Source organism: Typopeltis vanoorti, chromosome 12, assembly GCF_054136105.1.
Source record: "Typopeltis vanoorti isolate ZY-2024b chromosome 12, IOZ_Tvanoo_1.0, whole genome shotgun sequence".
Lineage (NCBI taxonomy): Eukaryota > Metazoa > Arthropoda > Arachnida > Uropygi > Thelyphonidae > Typopeltis > Typopeltis vanoorti.
Genome location: NC_143560.1, coordinates 20,704,658 through 20,730,384, shown reverse-complemented (window position 1 = coordinate 20,730,384; position 25,727 = coordinate 20,704,658). Strand labels below are relative to the sequence as shown.

The following is a 25,727-nucleotide window of genomic DNA, read 5'->3' as shown; positions in this document are numbered from 1 at the left end:
AACACTTCAGAACAAATTTGCATTCTATATGAAAGCTTCCAAAAAAAATAACTAAAACGATATCAATTGTTAGAAATCACTTATCAGTCCAAAATAAAACAAACTTTACTTGGGCCCATTTCTATTTAAACTGGAAGGCAATCCTTTCAGATTTCACTGAAATAAATCATATGTGGATTAATGACTACAAAAATTTCACTTATCTTTTGAGATATAGACTTGAAGGAAGAAAGATCACATGAGAGGAACGAAATAGAATTTATACACCTACTAAGAGATAATTACTTAAGGCAGCATGTGATGAAGAGGGACTATAGATGGGAGAGTATTGGACCTGATTATAGGATCAGAAGAGTCTCCATGACCAAGGTGACCACATTGCCTCCAATTGGTGAAAGTGACCATGCAGTCTTGACTTGAAAGATTGTAAAACATGAAGAATATTCTATCAAGAAGGGGTATATGTGTAACTATAAGGCAGGTAATTGCTTAAGAAGAAGCTTAAATCTGTGCCATGGCATAAACACTGCAGAGTAAGGATGTTAGTAATGCATGGCATATAGTTAAGGGTCATCTAGAGCAGTGTTTCTCAAAGTGTGGTACACATACCCCCAGGGGGGGTATGCGAAAGGTCATTAGGGGGTACGTGGCAATTTTCAGCTATGCATAATTAAAGGAGCCATTATATTTTTCAACAAACAGTGCAATTAGAGACAACCGGGATAAAACGGCACTAACTCACATCTCCTCTCTAACAGAAACTGCTGTATAGACCAAGCAAAACCATATGTTGCTGGTGGAACATGTGGTTTTGCTTGACACCACCCCCGTCGTTAACGTGTTAAAACTAAGAAATATATAGTGAATGTGTTTCAGATATTATGGAATTCGGTTGAAGGGAATTAGCATTTCAACTCAGCTGTCGAAATGCTAATTTGTCTTTGATTCGCGCGATCTTTTGTTAATACCGCACCAATCATATGCAGTTCTTCGCTGCTCTACATATCTCAAGTCTTGTAAATTACTGGTAATTTTTGCTTGAAATAATGGGAAAGATGATGACGCTATTTGGGTAGATGACTTTAACGATGCACACAAAGAAACTGTTCTCAATGCCAAAAGTAGTGATAGCGAGTAGGAGCTACTCGCTTCTTGGTAAGCTGCACCATTTTCAGTTTTTTTCTGAAAACTTTAGTTTCCGAAAATTCCTGCACGTATCTCACAACACGATTTTTTAGCTTTGATTTTAGGAAAAAAGTTAGTTATATTCAAGTAAATACAGTATTTTTTTTAGCTTTCAAATTCTTATGTATGGATCATTGGTTAAAGATTGGATTTATAAAACCCCCAAAAGAGAGCAATATAGCAAATACAAGTAGCTGTAAGCAACAAGAAAACTTTGATATTGCATATGAATCAAATGAAATTGATAAGTGTGTGTCATCTGACATCTCTAGAGAAACAAAATTTAAAAATAAATCATATTTTTTGTTTACATGAACATATGAATTCAAATAAAATAGATATTTAATTTTAATTAATATTTTAAATTAATGAATTTATTTTATTTAATTAATTAGGGGTACTTGGTAATAATGAAAATTTAAAAAGGGGTATGCAGAAATCTGAAGTTTGAGAAACACTGATCTAGAGGAAGCAATATTAAATTCACTGCTGTCACATGCCCATTTAGGTTGGGTGTGCTGTCATGTGGCTTATGCAACCTGCACTACAAAATTCATGTCAATTTGACTGTGATTGCATTTTTATCAGTGTATGAAAGTTTTAAGAGCATAGCATAGCGCATCAGCATTCATCTTAATTGGTCCAATGCAATTAATTGTAGGATAACTTTGAATACTTCAATTTATCAATTAATATAATTCTTAATATGGAAAACATAAAGGTCAAATGAACAATAGCTATACTTCACATGCACTGTTTATGTGAGAAGCACAAAGGGTTTATGCTTTGTGGTGAGATCAGATTATCATTGCCAAATAGTAGAGTGAGACATGGATAATTTGAATTTTGATAAGATTGTTAAATACAGCCATATAATATGCACAGAAATCGGAAAAAGTAATCACTTGGAAAATTATTATTTTTCTGGATTCCAAAGAAAGGCTGAAATAACTTATTTTACTTGCTTATTTATACACAAATTCCAACCTCCTTCCACTATAATCATACAATCCGTGAAAGCTCTGGCAGAAAATGGGACATTCAGTAAATCATCAGCACTGTTTTCCATTGTAAATATGGTCCAAAAAGTTACAAATTAAGTATAGAAAATTACTTGTCTATATTGGTGTCTTAACATGTCTCTTCACGCATAAAACAGATGAAACTCAGATAACAAAAACAGCAACCCGGATTGGTTGGATTGGTTGACACAACCAATCACAGCCACTAATTTCTGGGTGTTATTGTCTCAGGACTCATCCTCTAAGAATTTGACTGCTGTACATCTGTTCAAAGGGCTAAAACATGTACATATTTGTGTCGCACACCTGAGCTATTAACATGAATGTGATGCAGTGTTTGTGCATCGAAAAGCGTACTCTTCATAAAGCATTACTATGTTGTGTTTAATTTTAGGAATGAGTGCAAAGCCAGGAAATAAATAGGGGAGTCTTTAATGGGAATAAATGTAAAAATATAGTATCAGTGATATTGCTATTCCGTGGATGTGCACCGTACACCTTGAATATTTGTCCCTGATAAATTGTATACCTAAGGTAAAGAGGGTTAATCAGATAATAGTTAGATGAATGACTAATACATTAAACATATGCTGTGGAAGGTATATAAAGAGAAAGGTAACCAGCAGGCCAAAGGAAATCCCAAAGAGCTCTTTCATTATGTGGCAATTAAGAGGAAGAATGGCTATGGAAGATTAACCTTCACAAGTGATGATCGTCACAGTGAGATAGCGGATAAAATAGTTGAGTTACTGAGCAACCACTTTGCAAGGGTATATCATCCTAGTGAGGTTACTGTTTTAACATATGTGACAGACACTGATATAGAAACTGATGTCGATGAATTCCAGGTTCTTAGGATATTTTAGAATCTCAATGTAAATACAGTTGTGGGATTAGATGGGATACCAGCTAGGGTGTTTTACATGAATATGCAAGGAACTGGCAATGCCTCTGACTATCCTCTTTATTTTAAGTCTCAGCTCTGGTAGAGTTCAAAGGGTGGGGAAAGAAGACAAAATAATTCCCTTGCATAAGGGAAGTTCTAAGACTGCAGTAGTAAATTATAGACCAATCAGTATCTCAGGCATGGTGGTAAAAGTATTAGAAAAATTGGTCAAAAAGAGAATTCAAGAATGGGTAGATAAAAATGATATGGTATGACGGTCAACATGGCTTTGTGAAGAATCCATGCTTTAGTGATTTACTAACTTTTTACAACAGAGTAACAGCTTAGGTGCATAAAGGAAATGGCTGCACAGTGATTTTGCAAAGATATATGACAGAATACTGCATGGAAACTCTGTTATGCAAATTAGAACAAATGGGGATGGATATGACACTGGTTAAGTCAGTGGCTGCTGGACAGATATCAAAAAGTAGTATATGGAGCGGCAGAATCAAGGCAAAAACAGGTGACCAGTGGTGTGCTGCAAGGTTCAGTGCTGGGATCATTGCCATTTAATTTGTAAATAAATGATATAGGATATGACCTGAAAGGAAATATTCAATTATTTCTTGATGATGGTGAGGTAGAGTAATAGTTAATCAAGGTAATGTGGAGAGCTTGCATGACAATTGAAATAGACTGTTAGTATGGGCAAAAGATAATGCGTGTCCTAATGTGGAGAAATGTAAAGTTGTGCATTTTTGGAAAAATAGATTACAAGCCGTGTATCATATTGATGGCACTGCACTCCAGGAAATAGATGAAGCTAGAGATTTAGGGATGGTGGTAGACAGAGAATTAAAGTTAAGAAGACATATTGCTAAGGTAGCCCATAAGATTACTTGTCTATTGAAGAACACATTAACATATAGAGATAAGGAAGTTGCTATTCCTCTTTATAAGGCATTGTTACACCCACCTGGATTACTGTGTTCAAGTCTCGTCAGCTGGGTTTCTTGGGGATGAAGGAGCGGTGGAGATGATTCGGAAGTGAGTGATACAGATGTGAGTGACCTGTGGAATATTCCCTATGAAGATAGATTGAGGGTATTTGTGGAATGCAGAAGTTGGTGAATAGGAGGAAAAGAGTGGAAGTGATAGAAACATTTAAGTTGCTCAAAAGGTTTTATAGGATAGATGCAGGGGAAATGTTTCAGCACTTGGCTAGAGGGACCAGAACAAGGGGTCATCCATGGAAGCTGAATAAAGATGTGGTTAGTAGAGGTGTAAGGGCTTGATGTTTTGCTTGGATAGTTGTAAATGGGTTGGTAGAGTCAGTTGTGAGTGCTTTATCTGTTACCGTATAATAATGATCTATTTATACAAAGATATCCTCTCTCACTCTTCATATACTGAAGGCACAGAAACTTCAGTTTTCCTTCTGCTATGTTTCTTTCTACTTCCCAAATGCTCAACACTAATCAACTTTCAATGACGTTCTTTTCACTTCTGCATGTGTTCGGAAATGCAATTGAGAATCTTCCACTTTGTTCCACCACCATGTGCTGCCTTCAGTGACAGGATTGAAATTATAAAGTTCTTTCTTCACAGTGCAGAAAAGTTTATTTAATTATAATTTCAAAACAGGTAGAGTTGATAACATTTCTTCCTTTCATAGTCTTTTATGCACTGAAGTAAGTCTGTTTAATGGCTTTCAGTAATATTATCATTACGAGAGACCTACAAGGAGTCAGGGACTCATCATTGGAGGCCACATACTACATGCACCACTTGTCACACTTGTTCTTAAATTCATTCACACTACTTGCACACACACAACATCCAGTGGTAGTCAATGTCAATTACTCACCAGTAGGAGAGAAAAATCTAGCTCTCGTCCCCTTCTTAGCAGCATTCATTCTCAGCTTTCAAGGATGCCCTCTCATCCTTTCCCCATTCCATAAAATAAAAAATTCCATTAACTGAAATCGTGTATGACCTTTTCAGAAATTTGTAAGTCTCAATCATATCACCAGTCTTTCTTCTGTTTGCTAGTGTCTGCAGTCTATAAATTCTTAATTTGCTCACAGTCCAAGTGAGGTCTTATCAAGGCCTTGTAAAGCGGCAAAATGATGTCCTTATCTTTACATGCCAAAGTTCATTTCAGCATTGCAATTATCCTCTGAGTTGTATTTATAATCTTCGCTGTATGGCCCTTGAACGTCAACTTCCTAATCTACTAAAACTCCAAGATCCCTAGCCCGATGTGTTTTTTAACATAATCCCACCAATATAATACAACATTGGATATTTAATTGGACTGAAGTGCATGACCTTACATTTACTGACATCTATTTTCCCATGCCCACAATTCCAGCTTATTCAAATCATTCTGCAAGCACTGCAAATCACCTGCATTCCTGATTTATATCTGTGAGTCAACCATCTTTTTTTCCATGCTAATAGTTTCTAATCTAGTCCCATATTCTCCCATTATTCAACAGTCTTCCATGCTGTATTCTGTCATAAACCTTAGCAAAATTCAAAAGTATCATAGTGTATTCGTTCCCCTTGTCTAACTCAGTGGTAACATTATTATAGAATGGGAGCATGTTGCTAAAACTTGACTTTCCTTTAGTAAACCCATGCTGTTTGTTGCAAAGTAAAGATTTTCTGTCAACCCATTTCTGAATGCAAGCCTTAACCAACTTTTCCAAAATCTTCACCACTACTCCTGAGATACTGATTAGTCAATAGTTGGATACATTGGTCTTTGCACCACCCTTGTGCGGGATTACAATACATTCTCTCCACTCCCGTGGAATGTTCCCTTTTCTTATATACCCAGATCAAAAGAATAGCCAATTCGGCTGAACACTCTTTTAGCATCCTGCTGATATCCCATCAATCCCTATTGCTGAATTCTTATTCATTGTGTGCAATAGCTCTAATACTTCCTCCTCATACATCTGAGTTTCTTCATTCACTGAACAGGTAACAGTGAGTGCAATATTGCATACACCAAGTTAATAGCTTTTAGAAAAATTGACACTCGTTTGTTGAACTGCCTCTGTCACCTTTGCACCATCTGTATTCAGTAGAATGCAGATTCTTTCATATTCGTTCTTTATTTTACTTGCAGCATAATGATAGAATTGTTTGGGATGGTCTTTAGCTTGCAGAGCCAGTTTCTTTTCATACTTACCTTTCCATACAACAGTTGTGATTCTTCTAGCCTACTGCGTATAATTTTTATAAAAGACATTATTCTTATGCCCATGGTATTCCTTCCACATCATCCTTTTCTTACAAATCTCTTGCTTGATGAGATTACAAATCCATTTTGCTTATACCCTATTTATTCTTCGAACTCTAGGGACACATTCTGATACTGCATCATTGAAGTATTATTTTAAACACTACTGTCTATCTTTCAATGTAGTGGTAACTTTCACTTCTCTCATAATTGACATCATTTTTTTTTTATATATAAACAACATTTGTGTAAATACAAAACCTCCAACATTACAACACTTTTGTCAGCTCATAAAATTACAATTAACCTGTAATATGTAACATAAATAGATTTATTTTATATATAAGAAAGGCTTCAATAGCCAAAAATAAAAATAACATTTCAAAATGTCTTGCTTGCAACATACAGAAATAAACATTTAGCTAACAACTTTACAAATACCACACATTATTATTAACTTAACTTTAATTCATTTTTACATATTTACATATATTTTTTTAATTTGTGGGATATCTGAATTTTACTACACATATCCTACAATACCATTTTCATATCAAATGACATAAAACTGAGAATGGCTGGATAATGAAGCAAAAAAAGCACTCTTCATCCAGCCATTTTTCAGTTCAATAAATCAATCAAGTGGGGGGAATGGGGGGGGGGTTGTTGGGGGAGAAGTAGAGTTTGGCAAAAGTTACAGCCAATAGTTTTGACAAGAGACTGAAATGTATTGACTGCTAATTGGACACACTGCAAGTTTCCTGCTTTTAGCTCTTTAAGAAACAATTTTGGATGAGCTTTGTTATATAGCCCTTGACACACTTCTGTGAGAACCAGGCTTAGATAAGTCATTAAAATTTAAAGTGGAATAGCAAATTAACCTTTCCATTCCAAATAATGATTGCTTCAGTGATATGTTCAATGCTAATGTTTGGATCAGAAGATAGAAAAGAATGATCCAACCAAGAAAATGAAGCAGAAAGGTCAAGAAGATTATCTCACTTGAGTTTCTTATAACGATAGATAATCATTCACTAGTTATTGTTTTGAAATTCATGATGTAACATTTATAAATATAATTTTCTGATTTTGCATTAACACACTTTATATAGTGTAAGTTGTAAGTTTTCAGCTGCTGAGTTTTGTGATGTGAAACTGAAATTATTTTGGTTTCAAAACAGTTTCATCTATTTTGAAGTTATGTTGACATGCACATACTGGCCACTGAATTAGAAACCTTTATGCAGACATAAATAAGCGTCACTTACACAGTATATATGCAGAATTTCTTGGTCATCACATGAATCACCACATATACTAGGCAATTGTTTAAGAATGCTGCTGGTCAGTAATTGTCAATAGTGTTGATCACAATGGAAAAAACAACAGATCTTTTGGAGTTCAATAAAGGACTTTTTGTGGGAGCCACGATTTTGAAAACAACAGAACTGACTGGTTTCTTAAAATGTGAGATATCTTCAGTGTTTAATTAGGGAAAAAAAAAAAAAAAAAAACCTACATTGCTTGTCTAAGAGGCATAATATGGTCATACAACAATCTGTCAAGAATGAGATCACTGTCATTTTAGAAGGCTTGTATGGCAAACAGAACTTTCTGTGTGCAGCAATAGACCAAAGCATTTAACAAAGGCTGTTCCCAAACTATATCTCACTGAACTATGCACACAGAATTGAAGATTAGTATTGAATCACATGCCTATACGGAAACCACTGATTTCTGCAAAGAACTGGAAAGTTCGTTTACAGTAGTGTCAGGAATACCGTGACTGGCACTGGAAAAAAGTCGTGGTTTGACAAATCATGGTACATCTTGTTCTCTACTGACAATAGGCAGACAGTTTGGCACGAGCCCCATGAAGCAATGAACCCAACTTGCATTGTGTAAACAACTCAAGGTTCTGGTGGTGGTGTGGGGTATCTCCTGTTGGTATGTAATGGGGTTCTTGATATTGCTGGAAGATCAGGTGTACTCCAAGGAGTATATGAACATTATTGCCGATCAAGTCCATCCTGCAGTGTTAATCCAGGAAAAAAAAAAAAGAACCTCTTCTGTCAAATCTGAGCTAGTTAAAGGACTGTCTGGTGAATGCCTGGTATGTTATAGATGTAGATGCAATCCAGCACTTTGTGGAATCTATGCCAAACTGCATGACAATTCGTGCTAGAGGAGGTCCAACATGGCATTAAATAAAAGTTCTAATACAGTGGCTGGTATGTGTACATCCATTATGAAAGATGTATATCAACATAAAAAGAGATGCAGTATACAAAAAATTAAAGAACAGGCTGCTTTTTTATTTATTTATTTTTTTTTTTTTGTGAGGATCTCTATCAATTATAGCAACCTAATTATGAGAAGTCATTTGGAAATATGATATTTACTTGATCATTAAATGTTATTGGCAAGATTTATTTTTTTTAGAAAACCAATTTTTGGTTAATTTGTAACTGGCATGTAGTTTAAAAAAAACTTGAAAAAAATTAAAGAACCATGTCAAATACTTTTTATAATTCATTTTCAGAAACAAATAAATATTTTTACTCTTTAGAGCCAGAGGAGTTTCGCTTGCATACTGAAGCAAGGGCATCTGATAGAGAGAAATTTGAAGATCACAGAAGAATGAGAGAAGCAGAAATGGAAGCAGAACGCCTAAGGAGGCAAAATGTAGAAGAGGAAGAAGAAAGAGAGGCTATCATGAGGTTGAGAGCTGAAATAACTCACAAAGCTAATCCTGTTAGAAATTTTAAAGGTGTGAATGTAAAACCTAGTGACAAAGAACTAACAAAACCATGTTCTCCCAACTTTGCAACAAAAGTACGAGCCAGTCTTCGCAAATAAATCACTTAGATAAAAGTTCATCCTTTTAGGATTCAGTTCATAACCTTTCACTAATTTCCAGGTTAAAATTCAATATGCATGACATTTCTGGGAGGTCTGTGTTAGGGAATTTTTTTTTTTTTTTTTTTTTGAAACTGCCACTTTTCTTAGGAGCCGATTGAACATTTCATTTGTGTATGTTATTGATTTTTTTTAATATAATCTGAATTGTACAGATTAATTTATAGCTAAAATTTAATACTTATTCTCTGTAGACATCACTGAAAATCACATGATAGGAAAGAAAGTGATGTTTTCAGAAAATTCATGGTTACGTTATGAATACCCACATTCTAATAATAATAAGTATGCATTATTTATAAATAATCATAAAATATTCATTCATAATATTCAAAATAATTCTTTTTGAACTGCAAAATGATTAGGTGCATGGAAAATTGAATTAGCTTTTTAGTATTACAGTATCAAGAACTATACTCCCATGTGTTTCAAATATTTTGCTTAAAACGATTGCCTTATAAAATAATTATTTCATAAGGTATCTGAGAAATCTAAATAATTTGTAATTATTTAAGATTCTAATAATAAAAATACAAAAATTCTTCAACTCTTTTGAGTGATGATAATCATGTAAAAACAGCATTGTAAAATACTTGTCTAAAAAAAGAACTCTTATATCTGTTCACTTTTTAATTTTTTATAAACTTTCTTTGTGTGCATAATAAAAAGAAAATAAATGACATTAAATTTTATTATACGTGACATTTCATATTCCATAAAATTTATATTAAAAAAATCTAAAGCATTTAATTTTGAGTATCTGTTTATTACAATCCTGTCCAAAAAAAAAAAAAAAAATTAGAAACCTGTGGTGCATATTATTGTCTAGAAATCTTGCTGCAGAGACCAAATACAAATTTTTTTCAACCAACTTTTTCTCAGATGTCAGATGATTTTCATCATCTGTCATCTAAAGACATTCACAAGTACCCTTGGCATAATGTGATTTGAACTCACAGCCTATGGATTAGAGAATGGAAATACTATTGGTGTGATAAGTCAATTATGATAATTTTCTTAAATAAGAATATCATCATCATCATCATCAGATTCCTGCCATGTACCCTCAAAGGGTGTACAGGATATGACAGTACTACATGAAAAAATTACATCATTACTAACTTCCTATCTACAATTTTCCTCCAAATCAGTCTGTTACTTGTCAAGACTCCAACATTATCAGATCTTATATTTCTATCGTCTAAGGCACTTTGTACCGTATCAATCCACCTATATCTTGGTCTTCCTCTGGGTCGTTTTCCTGCCAACCTGGCAGAGAACACTTGTTTTGCTAATCTTTCCTCTCCCATTCTATTTAAGTGACCATACCACCTGAGATTAGCTCTGCTAACGCATTCCTGGATGCTACCAATGTCAAGTTCTTTCCTAATATCCTCATTTTTAATATGATATTGCCATTGATGCCATCTGTTCACTCCTCTAATCTTTCTCAGGACTCTCATATCTGCAGTCTCTAGTCTTTGGTCAAGTATTTTACTTCTGACCCAGCTCTCAAATCCATAAGTTAAAACTGGTTTGAACACCGTCTTGTATACAGCTAATTTAGTGTTCCGACTAATTTCTCTCTTATTCCATATGAATTTATTCAATTGACTTCCCACCATACCAGCTTTGCTGATTCTGTTGTCTATTTCTATATTTAATTTACCATCTTCACTAAAAATCGTGCCTAAGTAGCTGAAATGTTTTACTTGTTCCACAGGTTCTCCATTCACAACACAGTTGACATTTTCAATGATTCTGCCTATTTTCATTGTCTTTGTCTTTTTATTGCTGACCTTCATACCATATCTATTACAACAGTTATTCAATTTAGTCAGAGAATCTTGCAGACTTGTAGCGGATTTATTTAGAAGTATAACATCATCCGCATAAAGCAAAGAGCTGACATTAACATCTCCAATTTTGATATCAGGTTTAATACCTGATATTGATATTTTTAAGTTTTATGAGTTATGGTCCTTAGCAAATTATGTTTCAGACCCTTTTTCAAGAGTAGTCTGAGTATAATTTGTCCCCTTGTGTTGTGGTGAAACTAGTTGTTCCACCACAAGAGATGATTTGCGTGAGAGAAATACAAATTGTTATTTAAAAAAATGGAGAGAAACTGTAATTGTATTAACAATTGAAGTATGAGGAATCAAAGTGTGGCATGCATTATCTGTTTTCTGATATTGTTTGGATATAAATCAGGGGCTGAAAGTCAAGTATGTTAAGTAACCTGATTCTCATAGAAAGGCTTAGATGTTGGTTACACATGCTTACTAAATAACTTAAGGAAATTATAACGTACAATAGAATGTACATTAAATTAAACTTTAATATATTTCCAATATTTTGGCAACATCACGTTGGCATCTTCAAAGGAACTTACAGTAAAGACACGTGCACGCAGCCACTAAACATAGTAAATGAGAAACGAAGAGAGGAAGCTATGGTTTTCATAAAAGTCCTGATGGTGCCCCCTAGCGGGCTATATAGGTATTCTTGGCCGTTGGGCTGAAGGTCTCCTGATGTAAGTCTCCCAAATTTGGGACAGTCTCATGCAACCAAATTTGTTGAGGCTTGGCATGTTTCTTAGGGCTGAGGCTGATTCCATGAATAGTCTTTCAAATTTGAACCTGCTATAGTGTATTATTGTGGCTTTCTTCCACCGTATTCTGTGGTGTGTATCCAGAGCATGGTCTGCAAAACCAGAGTGGCTGTACTGGTGAAACCGGATGGAGTATTTTCCCTTAACATGGAAGATAGCGAATGTCACGCCAATCAAAAAGATAGGAAAAAACACCCAGCTCCCTGAAAGCTGCAGACCTATCAATCTTCTGTCCAGCCTTGGAAAGATCACAGAATATGCGTAATGGTATAGAGTTCAACCTTTGTCGTTGATTGTGGAGCTATGCCAGGCTGTATGTTTGGCATTAAAGTCACCAGTCATGATGATGGAATCTGTGAAGCCGAGAATGGTGTCCAAGTCAGATACGAATAATGGAATGCTGGGTGGATTATATACAGCATATATTTTGATATTGCCAGCATTGTTGGTGTGAACTTCAATGCCTGTTATCCCTAGGTTCTTGGTTTGGGGATTGGTCAGAACATGGTGGCTTAGGTTGTTTTTAATGTATATGGCTGTTCCTCCTCCACTGTTGGTGAGTCTATCTGTTTTGTACATAATATAGTTCCGTAACTATATTATGTACGGTTATTAGCTGGCCTGAGATGTGTTTCATTTACTAGTATTATGTCAGGATTGTGTCTGTGAGTGAACTCTTGGTGTTCTAGGATTTTGTTACTAAATCCATTGGCGTTACATGCAGTGATCATGAGAGAGTTGAGATGGAATTTTCTTTTATTCATTATTGAGCAGTCTTTTTTCGTGCTGCCTCTACATAAATTTTGGGCATTTGTTTCCTTTCTTGAGTTGTCAAGCTGGAGATAATTTGGACCAGGGTGCGATCTGCACAGCTGTCTTGAGCATCGCTGAAATGTGTTGGAAGGGTAGTTTTTGCTGACCCTCGGTTATTTGGGTGTGTAATACATTCCTTGTAGTTGGCGGGGTGAGGTCCTCCACAGTTGGCACATTTAGCTGGTGTGTGTGTATCTTGGCTTGGTACACATGATGGTCTGGTGGCCCTCGCCGCATTTTAAACAACTGTATTTGCCTTGCAAAGTTTTTGGGCATGGCCAAACCTTTCGCATCTGTGTCACTGCCCAGCTGACAACTTTTTCTTTGATGGCTCAGTAGAAATTCTGAGGCCACAGATCACAGTCAGTTCATATATCTGTGGCTTATCAATTTCTACGAGCACCAGTGGCATTGCCCGTTTATCTGACCTGAGCATCCTGCTCACTTTTACTGGTGTTAGGCCCCGACTCATAAGGTCAGCAGTGATTTCTTCACTGGTGACACCTTCGGTTACCCCGCAAAGTATTACTTTGAGATTCTTTTCACTGGGTAAAGCAAAAGTGTGATAAGTAAGACTTTTGTTATCCATCACTTTTGTTAATTGTCTGTAGTCAGTGACTGAGGCTGGCTGGATTTTGACTATCTTGATTTTTAGCCCAGGAATATGAGATTTTGTTTTCCCTGAGTGCTGTGTGACAGTGCTCCATTTGTCCTTGTCCCTTAGTATAACAGGTGGAATCTTTTCGGAGTTCCTCGGGACATCTGGTATTGGTGAGTCTTCATCCATCTGGTCCTCTGTAGTTCTTTTGTTAGAATGCTTTCCCTGAGAGTTGTTTTGACACGGGGATTTTGGTGACAGAGCAGCAATGAGTTCATCTTGTGAAATCTCATTCTCCTCCTCTTCATCCTGATCATTAGTGTGAATGTACCATTTTATAAAACCCGGCCAGTCAGATTGAAGCTTGCCTATCATGAGTTTCAGAACCTCTAGGGACTGCCCCTTATTAAGGATCTGCCGTTTGATTTTTCCATATCAAAGTGGAGATTTACTGCCAGGAGAAATTGTGACTGTAGTATGAATAATCCTGCAGGGCTAGGGGCCTGCCAACAAATCCTGTAGTCCTAGATGGACTACTAGTAGTGTATAATCCCGCAGGGTTTGAAGCCTGCCAGTAAAATGCCTGTAGACTGAGTTGGTCTACTAGCAAATTTAGTCTTGTTGCGACCTACAAATTCGGGAAAGGAATATCAGTATCCATCAGACCAACGGTGTGTGTGTGACGTCACGTTTGTTTTGTTCGCATATGGAATTATGGGTGATGATTAGAGATAAGGATCCGAGTCGTAATTGGTGGGACACTTTGAACAAGATCAAGATAAGGAATCGTGTCGTGAATGTTTGTTATTATCAGATGTAGATAAGTGACATCATTTGTTAGTTGTAAAAAAGTGACGTTATTGTTTTGAATGCAAAAGGGAGATATATTAGTGGATAAAGATCGTGTCGTGATTGGTAGGACCCTTCTGACAAGATCAAGATAAGGAATCATGACCTGTATATCTGTTGTTTTCAGATGAAGATAAGTGACGTAATTTGTTAGTTGTAAATAAGTGACGTAATTGTTATTTGTAAATAAGTGATGTTATTCTTTTGAATGGAAAAGGAAGACATTAGTGGATAAGGATTCGTCTCGTGATTGGTGGGATACTATGAACAAAACAGGGGTAGAGTGAATGGGGGGGAGTGACGTCAGTGTCTTGGAATCATTGTTATGAGTTATAGATAAGTAAATGGTTTGCGTATGGCATTATGGGTGATGGATAGTGATAAGATAAATTTTGGAATGTTTGGAATTTCGCTCGGGGTTCCCTTCTGTCAGGGACATCACGTGGTGTGTTGCAGTGGCGCACCCAAAGGGGGGGGAGGGGGAAAGGGGCCCGGGCACCCCCAAAGAAAAGGAAAAAACACTAGAAAAATTTCCAAAAATCTTTTCCTAATTAAAATTGATTTTTTTTTATTTATGTTGTGTGCTACTTATGAATTAGCGATCACTGCAGATGCTCAGTTATAGGTCTTATGCGATGTCTAGTGTATTCGCAAAACGTCTACTCAACCCCCCCCAAGGTTAAATCCTGAGCGCTCGGCCCCCTCCAAGATTAAATCCTGAGTGCGCCACTGGTGTGTTGGGTTCGCGTAGAGCATTGCAGGTGATATTTAGAGATAAGAAATCGTGACGTTATGTGTTTGGAAATTTTTGGGGAACATATGTCTCCCTATGATATCACATGGTATTTTGGTTTGCCTATGGTATTGCGGGCGATGTTTTTGAGATAAGATATCTTGGAATTTTCCCAGAATGACATGCATCCGTCATTGTCATTATGTTTTGTCTTTGGATGTCTATAGATGGCTGTACTAATTTTCCAATACATTTTTGGGTATTTCTTTCCTGTTAAAGGGTGGGAATTCTTAGAGTGTAGTGGAGACAGTGATTAGGATTTTCTTCTGAATAATTTAATTATATGCTGGTGTCCCTCAAACACGCACACATTAGACATGAAAAATCGCTAACGTATAGATGTTGATACTCTAATATGTACGCTATGATTATTCTTATGAAAAAAAAAAACTATTCAGTATTAGAATTCCCATTACCAAAAACATACAAGCAGTGATTATTGAAATTACAATTATCAATTGTTATGTTTAAGTTAAAAAAAAAAAAAAAAACATATTTCTTTCCAGAATGGGAACATATTGGTAATATCTAGGTTTTCTGAATATTCCAAATTGTTGATTTTTAACATATATTCAAAGCACAGAACACAAACAAGTCTGAAAATGCGGTTGACTTTTTCATTATAGGTTAGTGGGGCTAACATATATTCATGGCACAAAAACACACAAAACATAGGAGTTGAAAGATGTTTCTGTAAATAACCAGAAAATATAGTTGACACATCATTTAGATTACCACCAGTTTGGTTCTGTTCGTTTTCTTGGAGATGACTCATTAATTTCCGGTCTTAGTTTTCGGTTCTCTTTTCTGACTATGGAACTATAGTTACTCATTTTGTATACAACTAATCACATCCTTCATTTGCTGATTACCGACACCGTGGAAGAAAAGTAAACTCAGTGATTGCCTTTCTGTTAATCTCATTTATTTCCGATATTAGTCTGTAGTTTAGTCTGTTAAATGCTCTAAGCGAACCCAACAAACCACATGATGTCCCTGACAGAAGGGGGACCCCAGCAAAATTCCAGACATTCCAAAATTTATCTTATCACTATCCATCACCCATAATGCCATACGCAAACCATTTACTTATCTACAACTCATAACAATACGCATCCAAGACACTGACATTGCTTCCCTCATTCACCCTACCCCTATTTTGTTCATATATCCCACTAATCACGAGACGAATCCTTATCCACTAATATCTTCCTTTTCCATTCAAAACAATAACATCACTTATTTACAAATAACAATTACGTCACTTATCTTCATCTGAAAACAACAGACATACACGTCATGATTCCTTCTCTTATCTTGATCTTGTTAGAACTGACACCAATCACGACACGAATCCTTATCCACTAATATATCTCCCTTTTGCATTCAAAACAATGTCACTTTTTTACAACTAACAAATGACGTCACTTATCTACATCTGATAATAACAAACATTCACGACAGGATTCCTTATCTTATCTTGATCTAGACCTTGTTTAGTGTCCCACCAATCTCGACATGAATCCTTATCTCTAATCATCACCATAATTCCATACACGAACAAAACAACGTGACGTCACACACACACAGATGGTCCCCAGAAAAATTCCAAACTCATGACGTCACCAACACCTCACGATTCCTTATCTTATCTTGATCTTGTCACTTGTGGCTACCCTTCTACTATCAGCAAATAACTGAATATTTCCTATATCATTTATTTAGAAATTAAACGGCAATGATCCCAAACACTTAACCTTGCTGCACACACCATTAGTCACATGTTTTTGTCTTGATTCTGTCCCTCCATATACTACTTTTTGATTTGTCCAGCATCCATCCACTTAACCAGTGTTATATCCATCCCCATTTGTTCTAATTTGCGTAAAAGAGTTCCATGCGGTAGTCTGTCACATACCTTTGAAAAATCATTGTGTAGCCATTTCCTTTATGCAACTTAGCTGTTATTCTATTGTAAAACTTTAATGTACCAAGACAAAATCGACCCATCACAAAGCCATGTTGGCCCTCATACAGTATCGTATTTTTATCTACTCATTCTTGAATTATATTTTTGACCAATTTTTCTAGTACTTTTACCACCATGCCTGAGATACAGATTGGTCTATAATTTGGTATTGTACTCTTAGAACCTTCCTTATGGAAGGGGATTATTTTCCCTTTTTTCCACTCTGTTGGGACTATACCAGAGCTGAGACTTAAAGATCCTAGTGAGAGGCATTGCCAGTTCCCTTGCACTTTCGCAAATCCATAGCTGAATTCCATCTAATCACACAGCTGTATTTCCTTTGAGATTCTGCAATTCATCCACCTCTGTTTGCACATCAGTGTCTATCAGAGGGGATGCAAATGGAGGTTACGCCCAAATCCTACCAAAACAGAAGTTTGATGCTTCCACTTGCACAATAACCAGGCAAACAAAGAACTAATGTCTACTTCAGCCACAAACTGGTACGCTACAACAGATTACCGAAATATCTGGGCGTCACTCTGGACAACACTATCTTTTGAGCCGCTGTCATTAACACAGCATCCAAGCTAAAAAACAAGAAACAATATACTGCAAAAACTATTTGGAATAACTTGGGGTGCATCAGCAACAACGCTTTGCTGCACTGCTCTTGGCCGAGTTTACTCTAGAGCTGAATACTGCTCATCCATATGGCTGAACAGCGCCCATATGCATTTGGTTGATGCTCAACTTAACTCCACTATGCACCTTATTTCTGGAAGTGTAAAATCAACTCCAACCTACTGGCTCCCTGTGCTAAGCAAGATTCTGCCTCCACACATCCGAAGATCCAACGCTCTTCTACATGAATACAGCAAAATCATGGAAATCCAAAAATCTTCCAATCCACGAAGACATCCCACCCCTAGAAATAAACAGGCTAAAGTCAAGGCACCCTCCAATCTTAACAGCAAAAAATCTTGCCGAGACAAATTTCAACAAGAAGGAGAAGTGGAAAGAGTCCTGGTGTAACACTTCAACAGGGGTCTTCCATGAATTAGTGAACCCAACACAGATACCTTCGGGTTTTGACCTACTTCGGAAAACTTGGTCTGCCTGTAACCGAATCCGCACCAACATGGTAGATGTGCAGACCACCTTTACAAATGGGGCATGATTGCTTCACCCAGGTGCGACTGCGGATCACCCCGCTAGACAATTAATCGTATTACAGCAGAATGTTTCCAACGTGCATACAGTAGAAACCTGTCAGACTTCATCCATGCTGCACAAGTGCAGTTGACTGGATAATCAACCTAGACATTTAGTTGTAGCCTATTCTTGAGTGTCTCTTTTATGACTGTATTATGTCTTATTATTGTACATATGTCCATATATATTAAGGATTAATGTAATGTAACTTTTAATGTGTGAGTCATATGCTAAATAAATAAACAGGGGTGTAGCCCTTGGCACGCATGCTAAACGTGGCTGGCCAACAACTTTTTCCAGCATGCAACTCGGGGCTCACTTCAAAAAAATAAATAAATAATTAATACATATCTAACATTTTCACCGAGTTGTATATTTAACTTAATAGAATACAACTTTATTAAGTAGAGCAATAATAAAATAAAAATACAATAAAGAAACAAACATCCTATTTCGAAGCCATCTGTCTCCTCGATATACTGGCGTACAAGTTTTGTCCCGTTCAGTTGTTGCATCATTCGCCATGCAGCCAGACGTAGCGTTACTCGTTTACCATCATTTTATATATTTTTTCGTGTTTCGTAAAGAATTTATCGGTTTGCTAAAGTGTGTATATATGTTGATTTGGATTTAATTAAAATGTAAGTTATTAAAATATGGATGTAAGTATTTATTGTCAATTTAATGTCAAAACCACCATCAAAGAAACAAAGACGTTCAAATGAAATGGATATTAGAGAATTTAAAGAATACTAAACTGAAAAATTTGGTATGATTAAGAAAGATGAAGGCATTATGCATTTTATTATTATTCCTGACACCTCCAAGGAGTCCAAAGACTCATCGCGGGAAGACACCTACAACTGTCTCAACTGATACAACTGTCTCACCCATTGCACCGAACCTCTACTACGAATCATCTCCATCAACGCCATCTACCGCTCACCTCTACCACAACTGGTATTCTATGTCTGTAAATTGCGTGTGTTCTGAAGGGCCGATTTGTCTGTATGCGGGAGGGAAAAACCCTGCTACATCCGTATGAGATCGGCTAACTCACCTTCGATTGAAAATCGTCCAGTTAAAGATTCCTCCCGTCGCGACGAGAATCGAACTTAGGCCTATTCCAATCGAAGGTTCACTGTACCGTTGTTCTTCCAATTGCGCTACGGAGGCGCTTAACTTCGTACGCTCTCTTCCTACGATTTTATGTTTTAAAACAGTTTTTTTTTTTTACTTCTTCTACAAAGAGACATTTTGAAACTGTTCTTAAGTACTTAAGCAATAAAAGTGAGCAAAAACAAAGATAATTAATTTCTCATTGACTTAGCAAGACAAAAATAAATAAATAAATAAAAACAGTCCAATACTTTGATGAAATCTATTTCAGGTAGGCCTAGTTCCAATTTAGTTGTGGCTAGTTTGAGGTTTCAAAAGTTATTGACCAACATGGAAAACCACTTGGTGATGGGGAGTATATTAAAGAAGCATGGCTAGAATGTGCTTTCCTTTTTGACAGTCTTTCAGAAAAGGTAAAAATTAATCTGTGCATTAAAGATTTGTCTGTAAACAGTTAAGGATAGTGTAATTAAGTTGGAAAGGAATACAGCATAACAATTAACAAAATATATGGCTTCATGTAAATTCTTTTCTATTTGTGTTAATGAGAGCACAGACATTACATCATGAGTGTACCTCCCACAGCACTTGACCGCACGAAGGACGATTGTTTCGAATCTAGTCGGCGATTAGAACAAATTTTTCTAAGCCTTTTTTCAACCGGTTCCCGAGTTAGTTGATCTCTTCGAATGTAGTCGGCGACTAAAACAAATTTTTCTAAATTTTTTCAACCGGTTCGCGAGTTAGTCGATCTCTGGCAAGGGCAAGCGGGATTTTTCTCCCGGAAACTCGAGTTTTTCGTCCCGTAAACTTAAGAAAATCGACCGTCGAACCCACATTATTTTAGACATTAAATATATTGTGTTAGGGTTAGGGACCACGAGATGGCGGCACTTCTTAAGCCATCTCTCTTCACTGTGTGCCACTTAATTAGTGATAGCCTTGGGCAAGCCATCTCTGATTGGGTACCAGTGGAGACTAAATTGCCCACTCAGTCTCCCAAAGTTAGATAGGGCTGAAACGGCCTCGCCTACTCCCTATACGGGAATAAAAAAGGAGTTAGCTGATTTTTTTTATTGTGCTTTAGTCAAGTAAAACAATTATCTTCACAATTACCTGAAACAATTATTTTTGTTTACTGTTTTGCTAATGTTAAAAATTGTGTCTTAAATTGTGTGGCTATATATGGCAGCTAGAATTACACCTAAAGGAAAATAAAAAAATATCCATGCTATCAACAAGGTAGAAGAACTTTTAAGTAAAAATTCCATCACTAATTTTTTGCATTCATTCAATCCTGCATGGCTTACAATAATCTTTTACAATATTCTTTGATTTTACCGCTCTAGGATGATTTTTGATTATTTCAGAAGGTTCTCTCAATACTGAAAAGACACGAAATAATAATATGTTCCGCAAAATTTCGGTTGTCACGTGAGAAAAATTTGCATCAAAGATTTGGCGATTTTGGCACGCACACTTATAAAGGTTGCCCATTCGTAGTCTATCACATAAGTTAAAGCAGCAACCTCGCTAGGATGGTGTACCCTTGCAAAGTGGTCTCTCAGTAACGCAACCATTTTAACGAAACAACAGGTAGCACCACTAGTTTCTTTTATTTTCGAAAAGTTCGGTTTCTTTTTGGACAGAGGGTGTATATCATCATCAAATTCCTGAGAAGTACCCTCATGAGTGAAGGTATACAGGATATTATGATCATATGATAAAGTTACATCGTTGCACCTTCCAATTGACAATTTTCCTCCAAATTAATCTGTTATCTGTCATGATTTCAATATTAGCAGATCTGATATTTGTCTTTCAAAGTAGTTTTTACTGTATCAGTTTGCCTAGATATTGGTTTCTTTTCTGCCAACCCAGAAAATAACTTTTGTTTCCTAATGTTTCCTCTCAAATTCTGTAGTGATCACATTCTTGAATGCTAACAATCGTAAGTTCTTTCCTAATATTCTCATTTTAAATATAATACTGCCATCCTTTCCTCCTGTTCAATCTCCTAATTTTTCTCAAAACTCTCATCTATGATCTCCAGTAATTTATCAAGTGTTTTTGTTTCCAACCTTGTTCACTGATCCATAAGTTAAAATTGGGTTGAACGCTATCTTGTTTGCTGCTATCGTACGCCCACAGTTCGTAGTACCAGAGCTGGAAGATTACCAAGAATAGTCAATTCATGCTGAAGAAGAGAGAAAGAAATGAAGGATGTACGAATTGGTTACCAACAAGCGAAATCACATGATTTATACGTAAAATTTTAGAAATATTATACAAGCAACATAATTAGCACTTCAAAAACTACAACGTTCATAAATGAAAAGTTAATTTTCCGACGTGTAATAATAAACAACCCAACCCACAAGACTGATTATCCTATTATCTAAATGGATTCTCCTTCTTCTGACATGCGAAGAAGTGTCAAAGGGTCTCGCAATTTCTCTTTTATTCCAATCAGTTAAATTCAGTTGGCTTCCTGCCATACAAGTTTTCATAATTCTGTTATCTATTTCTATATCTACATTGCTGTCTTCACTAAAATTGTGCATAAATTGCTGAAATGTTTTACTTGTTCTTTATATGTTCTCCGTTAAGGATGTTATTAATGTTTCTCCTATTTGAATTGCCTTTGTCTTTTTATTTCTAAATTCAATAACAAATTTATTACAACGTTTATTCAATTTAGTCAGGAAATTTTGAATATTTTTACTGAATATATTTAGAAGTATAACATCATAAACTAAAGACCTAAGATTAATATCTCCAATTCTGATATCAAATTTAATACCACTTTTCGTCATAATATGATCCATGTAGATGATGAATAGCAGTAATGCGCATGCTTCTCTCGCGCCTGATTTAACATCGAGCCATCTTCCTGTACTCCTTTAATTCTAACTGCTGATTTATAATTCAAATATAGACTAACTATTGCTTGATATAATGCGCCACTTACACCATACAACTAACGTTTTGAAGAGCCTTCGTTTTGGCACCTCTTTTGATATGCCTTTTTCATATTTTGTGTAGATCCTTGTTGGGCGTCCTCTACAAGGATCTACACAAAACTTAAATATAGTGTAGATCCTTGTTATATTCCCATATCCTAAGATAGATAGTCTGTCAGGAACGAGATCGCCGGCGTCTGAGAAAGGTTGCACAAACAGAACTTCCTGTGTGCAGCAATTGACCAAATGATTTAATGAAGGCTGTTCCTGATCCATATCTTACCGAACTATGCACAGGGCATTGGAGAGGATCGATATTGGCAGTCGCATGCCTATACGGAAACCACTGATTTCTGCAATACAGTGCTTTAAGAAACACCATGACTGGAAAAAAAGTCGTGATTCAAAAGAGTCACCGTGCATCTTGTTCTGTAACGACAGGTGGCAGAGTTTTGCGAGTGCTCCATGTAGCAATGTACCAAGCTTGCTTTTGAAACACAACTAAAAGTTCTGGATGTGGTGTCATGGCATGGGGAATGTCCTGTTTGTGCAGAACGGGTCCCAATATTGCTGGACTGTTGGGCGTCCTCCAAAGAATATATGAACATTATTGCCGATCAAGTTCATCCTGCAATGTCGACTTTTTATCCAGCAGGTGGCGTTTGTTTCATGAACGACAATGCTATAGTCCATCATGCAAGAATTATTCAGCAATGGTTCAGCGAATATGACCGACTTTTACTATCTTCTCTGCCCATCGTAACTCTCGATCTGAACACCATTGAGAATATATGGGACATGTTAGAAAAACAGATCCGAGGGGGGGGGAGTCCTCTTCCAACAAATCTGAGCCGGTTAAAGGAGTGTTTTGAACACCTAGTATGTTGCAGACGTAGATGCAATCCAACACCTTATGAAATCTATGCCAAATCGCATATGTGCTGTAATTCGGACTAAAGGAGTTCCAACATGGTTTAAAATAAAAGTTTTTAGATAAGTGGCCAGTACGTTTATTATATTACTTTACATATTGTCTATTGAGAAGAGTCTATTTTTTGTTGTTTACTTTTTCTTTTTAACGATTATATTTCTTTAGAAATATGAACAGGAAATGGGAGATCATGAATACAGCTATAGAAGCAAGCAGGGTTAATGGTAAGGTAGTGTGAAAGAATGTTGATAAGCTAACTATAACGGGAAGAGGTCAGGCGCAACTTGAGGGGAAGTAATGAGTGGTAATGCAGGAAGTTTAAGACAGTGACAGTGAGACTGGCATCGAGAAAGTATTGAAGAGATAAGAGTGGCATTGGTGAAGTTGAAGCAAAAGATGAAGCATATGAGGAGTGAAATGAGAATTATAGATTGAGATGGAAGAACAGGAAGAAAGATTACTATCGAATAATTTTATTGCATCTCTGTATGGGGATTCAATGAGAAGTCTAGTGAATTAAAATGTGCACAAAGCTTATTTTTCTGGAAATAAAATGAAAAGAGTGATTGAAGTATTGGATTCGAGGGGTAAGCAGGCAAAAGAGTTTTGCTTACAAAAATGTTTGGGTTGATAACAAGAACAATGTAAGGAGGATATCAGGTTATTGAGTAAAGTAAACGATGACAGTGTGATGTGAAAGGTAGTCAGTGTGTTGCCGAAGTATAATAGGTATGAGGTTCAATCAGCTAATGCCTTTTTGTTCCCGTATTGGGATTAGCGAGGCCGTTTTAGCCCTATCTAACTTTTAGAGATTGAGTGGGCAGTTCAATCTCCAGTGGTAGCCAATCAGAGATAGCTCGCCCAAGGCTATCACTAATTAACCGGTACGCAGTGAAGAAGGCTACCAACATGTGCCGCCATGGCGTGGTCCCTAACACAATATTTTTAATGTCTGAAAACAGTGTGGGTTCGAGCCGATTTTTTTGAGTATGAGGTTAGAAGAGGAATGATTTTTAATGGTATGCTAGCGGAGTTGTGAAGAGAAAGATCATTTTGTGAATATGTGGCTGTATAAAAGAGAAGAGTTACTTTTATGTGGTTTGGTATGAGTTGGCTGGAGAAACTGCTACTGCAAGAGAAGGTAAAGACCGTAGTACATTGAGGACCTGAGAAAGCAAGAGATGACTTAAAAAAAACAGGAGAGTAGATTAGAGTAGGAGATCTTGCGAATGGCGAGGTGAGCAAAGAGAATGGAGGTTTTCAAGACTGAGAGACGCTGTGATGTGTGGATAATAGATTAGCTGTGTGTATAAGAAAGGATTGAGTGGGGAGCAATACCCCAGAAGAGGAAAACAGTGGTGTGCTCCATAGGTCTATATTTTTGGACTGTTACTGTTTAATCTGTATATAAATTAAGCAAGGGCTTGAAGGGTGATTTGAAATTGGGAAGAGCTGAGTAGAAAGGATGTTGTAGCTTTGTAGGACGTGAATATGCAAATGAGTTGGCTAGTTGGTTTTCAAATTTAGGAAAAAACGATGAGATATAGAGTATAAAACTGGTGGGGATATCTTAGAGGTGGTGAAGGAACTGGGGGTAGGAGTAAATAGGAACCCGAAATTATGGGGATATTTCACTAAAATTTGGAGGGCAGAACAGTGAATTATGACGATGATGGGTAGGACACTGATAGATGGAAAGTTGGGTGGTAAAAGTTACTGCATTAATATGAATGAGTTTCTCATAGAATGTGTGAAGAAAGGGAGAATTAGAGGCCTTCCCTGGAAGCTAAGGTGGGTGTTTGTGCAGAGACAGCGAATCTAAGTCGTGGTATTATGAGCTGCATATGACAGCGGAACTTCCCGTAATGATTAGTCTATTGACAACATTGAGTTCTGATGATAAATATTGTGCCTGATCAGAAATCCTACACAACTGGATACATTTTTATAATTTAACTCCTCTTCCATTTTCTTGAAACCTCAAGTGATCCACTCTAGAAACGGACCTCAGAATTTTGTTTGCACCAACTTTATTTTGTACACGTTTTCCACATAATTAGATTAAGGTAATTTTATGTTTTGTTTTTATGGGAATTTTTAATTAGCACCTAAATTTAACAACTCATTCATGCAAACCAGCTATAGATTGTGAAATCAATTTTAAGCGGATTAGAAATAAGTGTTGGTCAAAGACTAAGAAAAACTGGAGTAAACATATGTAATGAATTTTAGAACCATATTAAACTACATTACTGAAAATATTAGAAAGGAACGTGGTATTGATAGCATTACAGAAGGGCTAATCTAAGACAGTTTCATGATTAAACAGAATAGGAAAGTTAGCAAACTGGGAGTTTGAAACCAGAAGACAGATCTGTGGACAGTGCAGTTAACAGTAGCCCAGAAGATTGAAATGTAAGCTCAGCGCTGGCAACCTGATGACAACAGTAATTTAGAAGGAAACTGATAGAAAGATAGTGATAATGTAAACTTAATCATGTGTATTACATGGCGTTTTGATATATACAATATATAAATTGCACATTCTTTGAGGGCGCACAAAGAATTGATGAGAAAAAGAACAGGGAAAGGGAA

At 36.4% G+C, this 25,727-nt stretch overlaps 1 protein-coding gene across 1 annotated transcript in view; it reads left to right on the top strand.

Annotated features, from left to right (window-relative positions):
* The window catches only part of LOC150100619 (targeting protein for Xklp2 homolog), a 293,999-nt gene extending 284,039 nt beyond the window's left edge, over positions 1–9,960 (top strand). The window contains exon 14 of the mRNA XM_090401739.1: positions 8,919–9,960. Within this exon, the coding sequence (XP_090257865.1) occupies positions 8,919–9,208 (290 nt within the window). The 3' untranslated portion in view covers positions 9,209–9,960. The remainder of the gene's footprint in view (positions 1–8,918) is intronic.
* Positions 9,961–25,727: the final 15,767 nt, after the last annotated feature.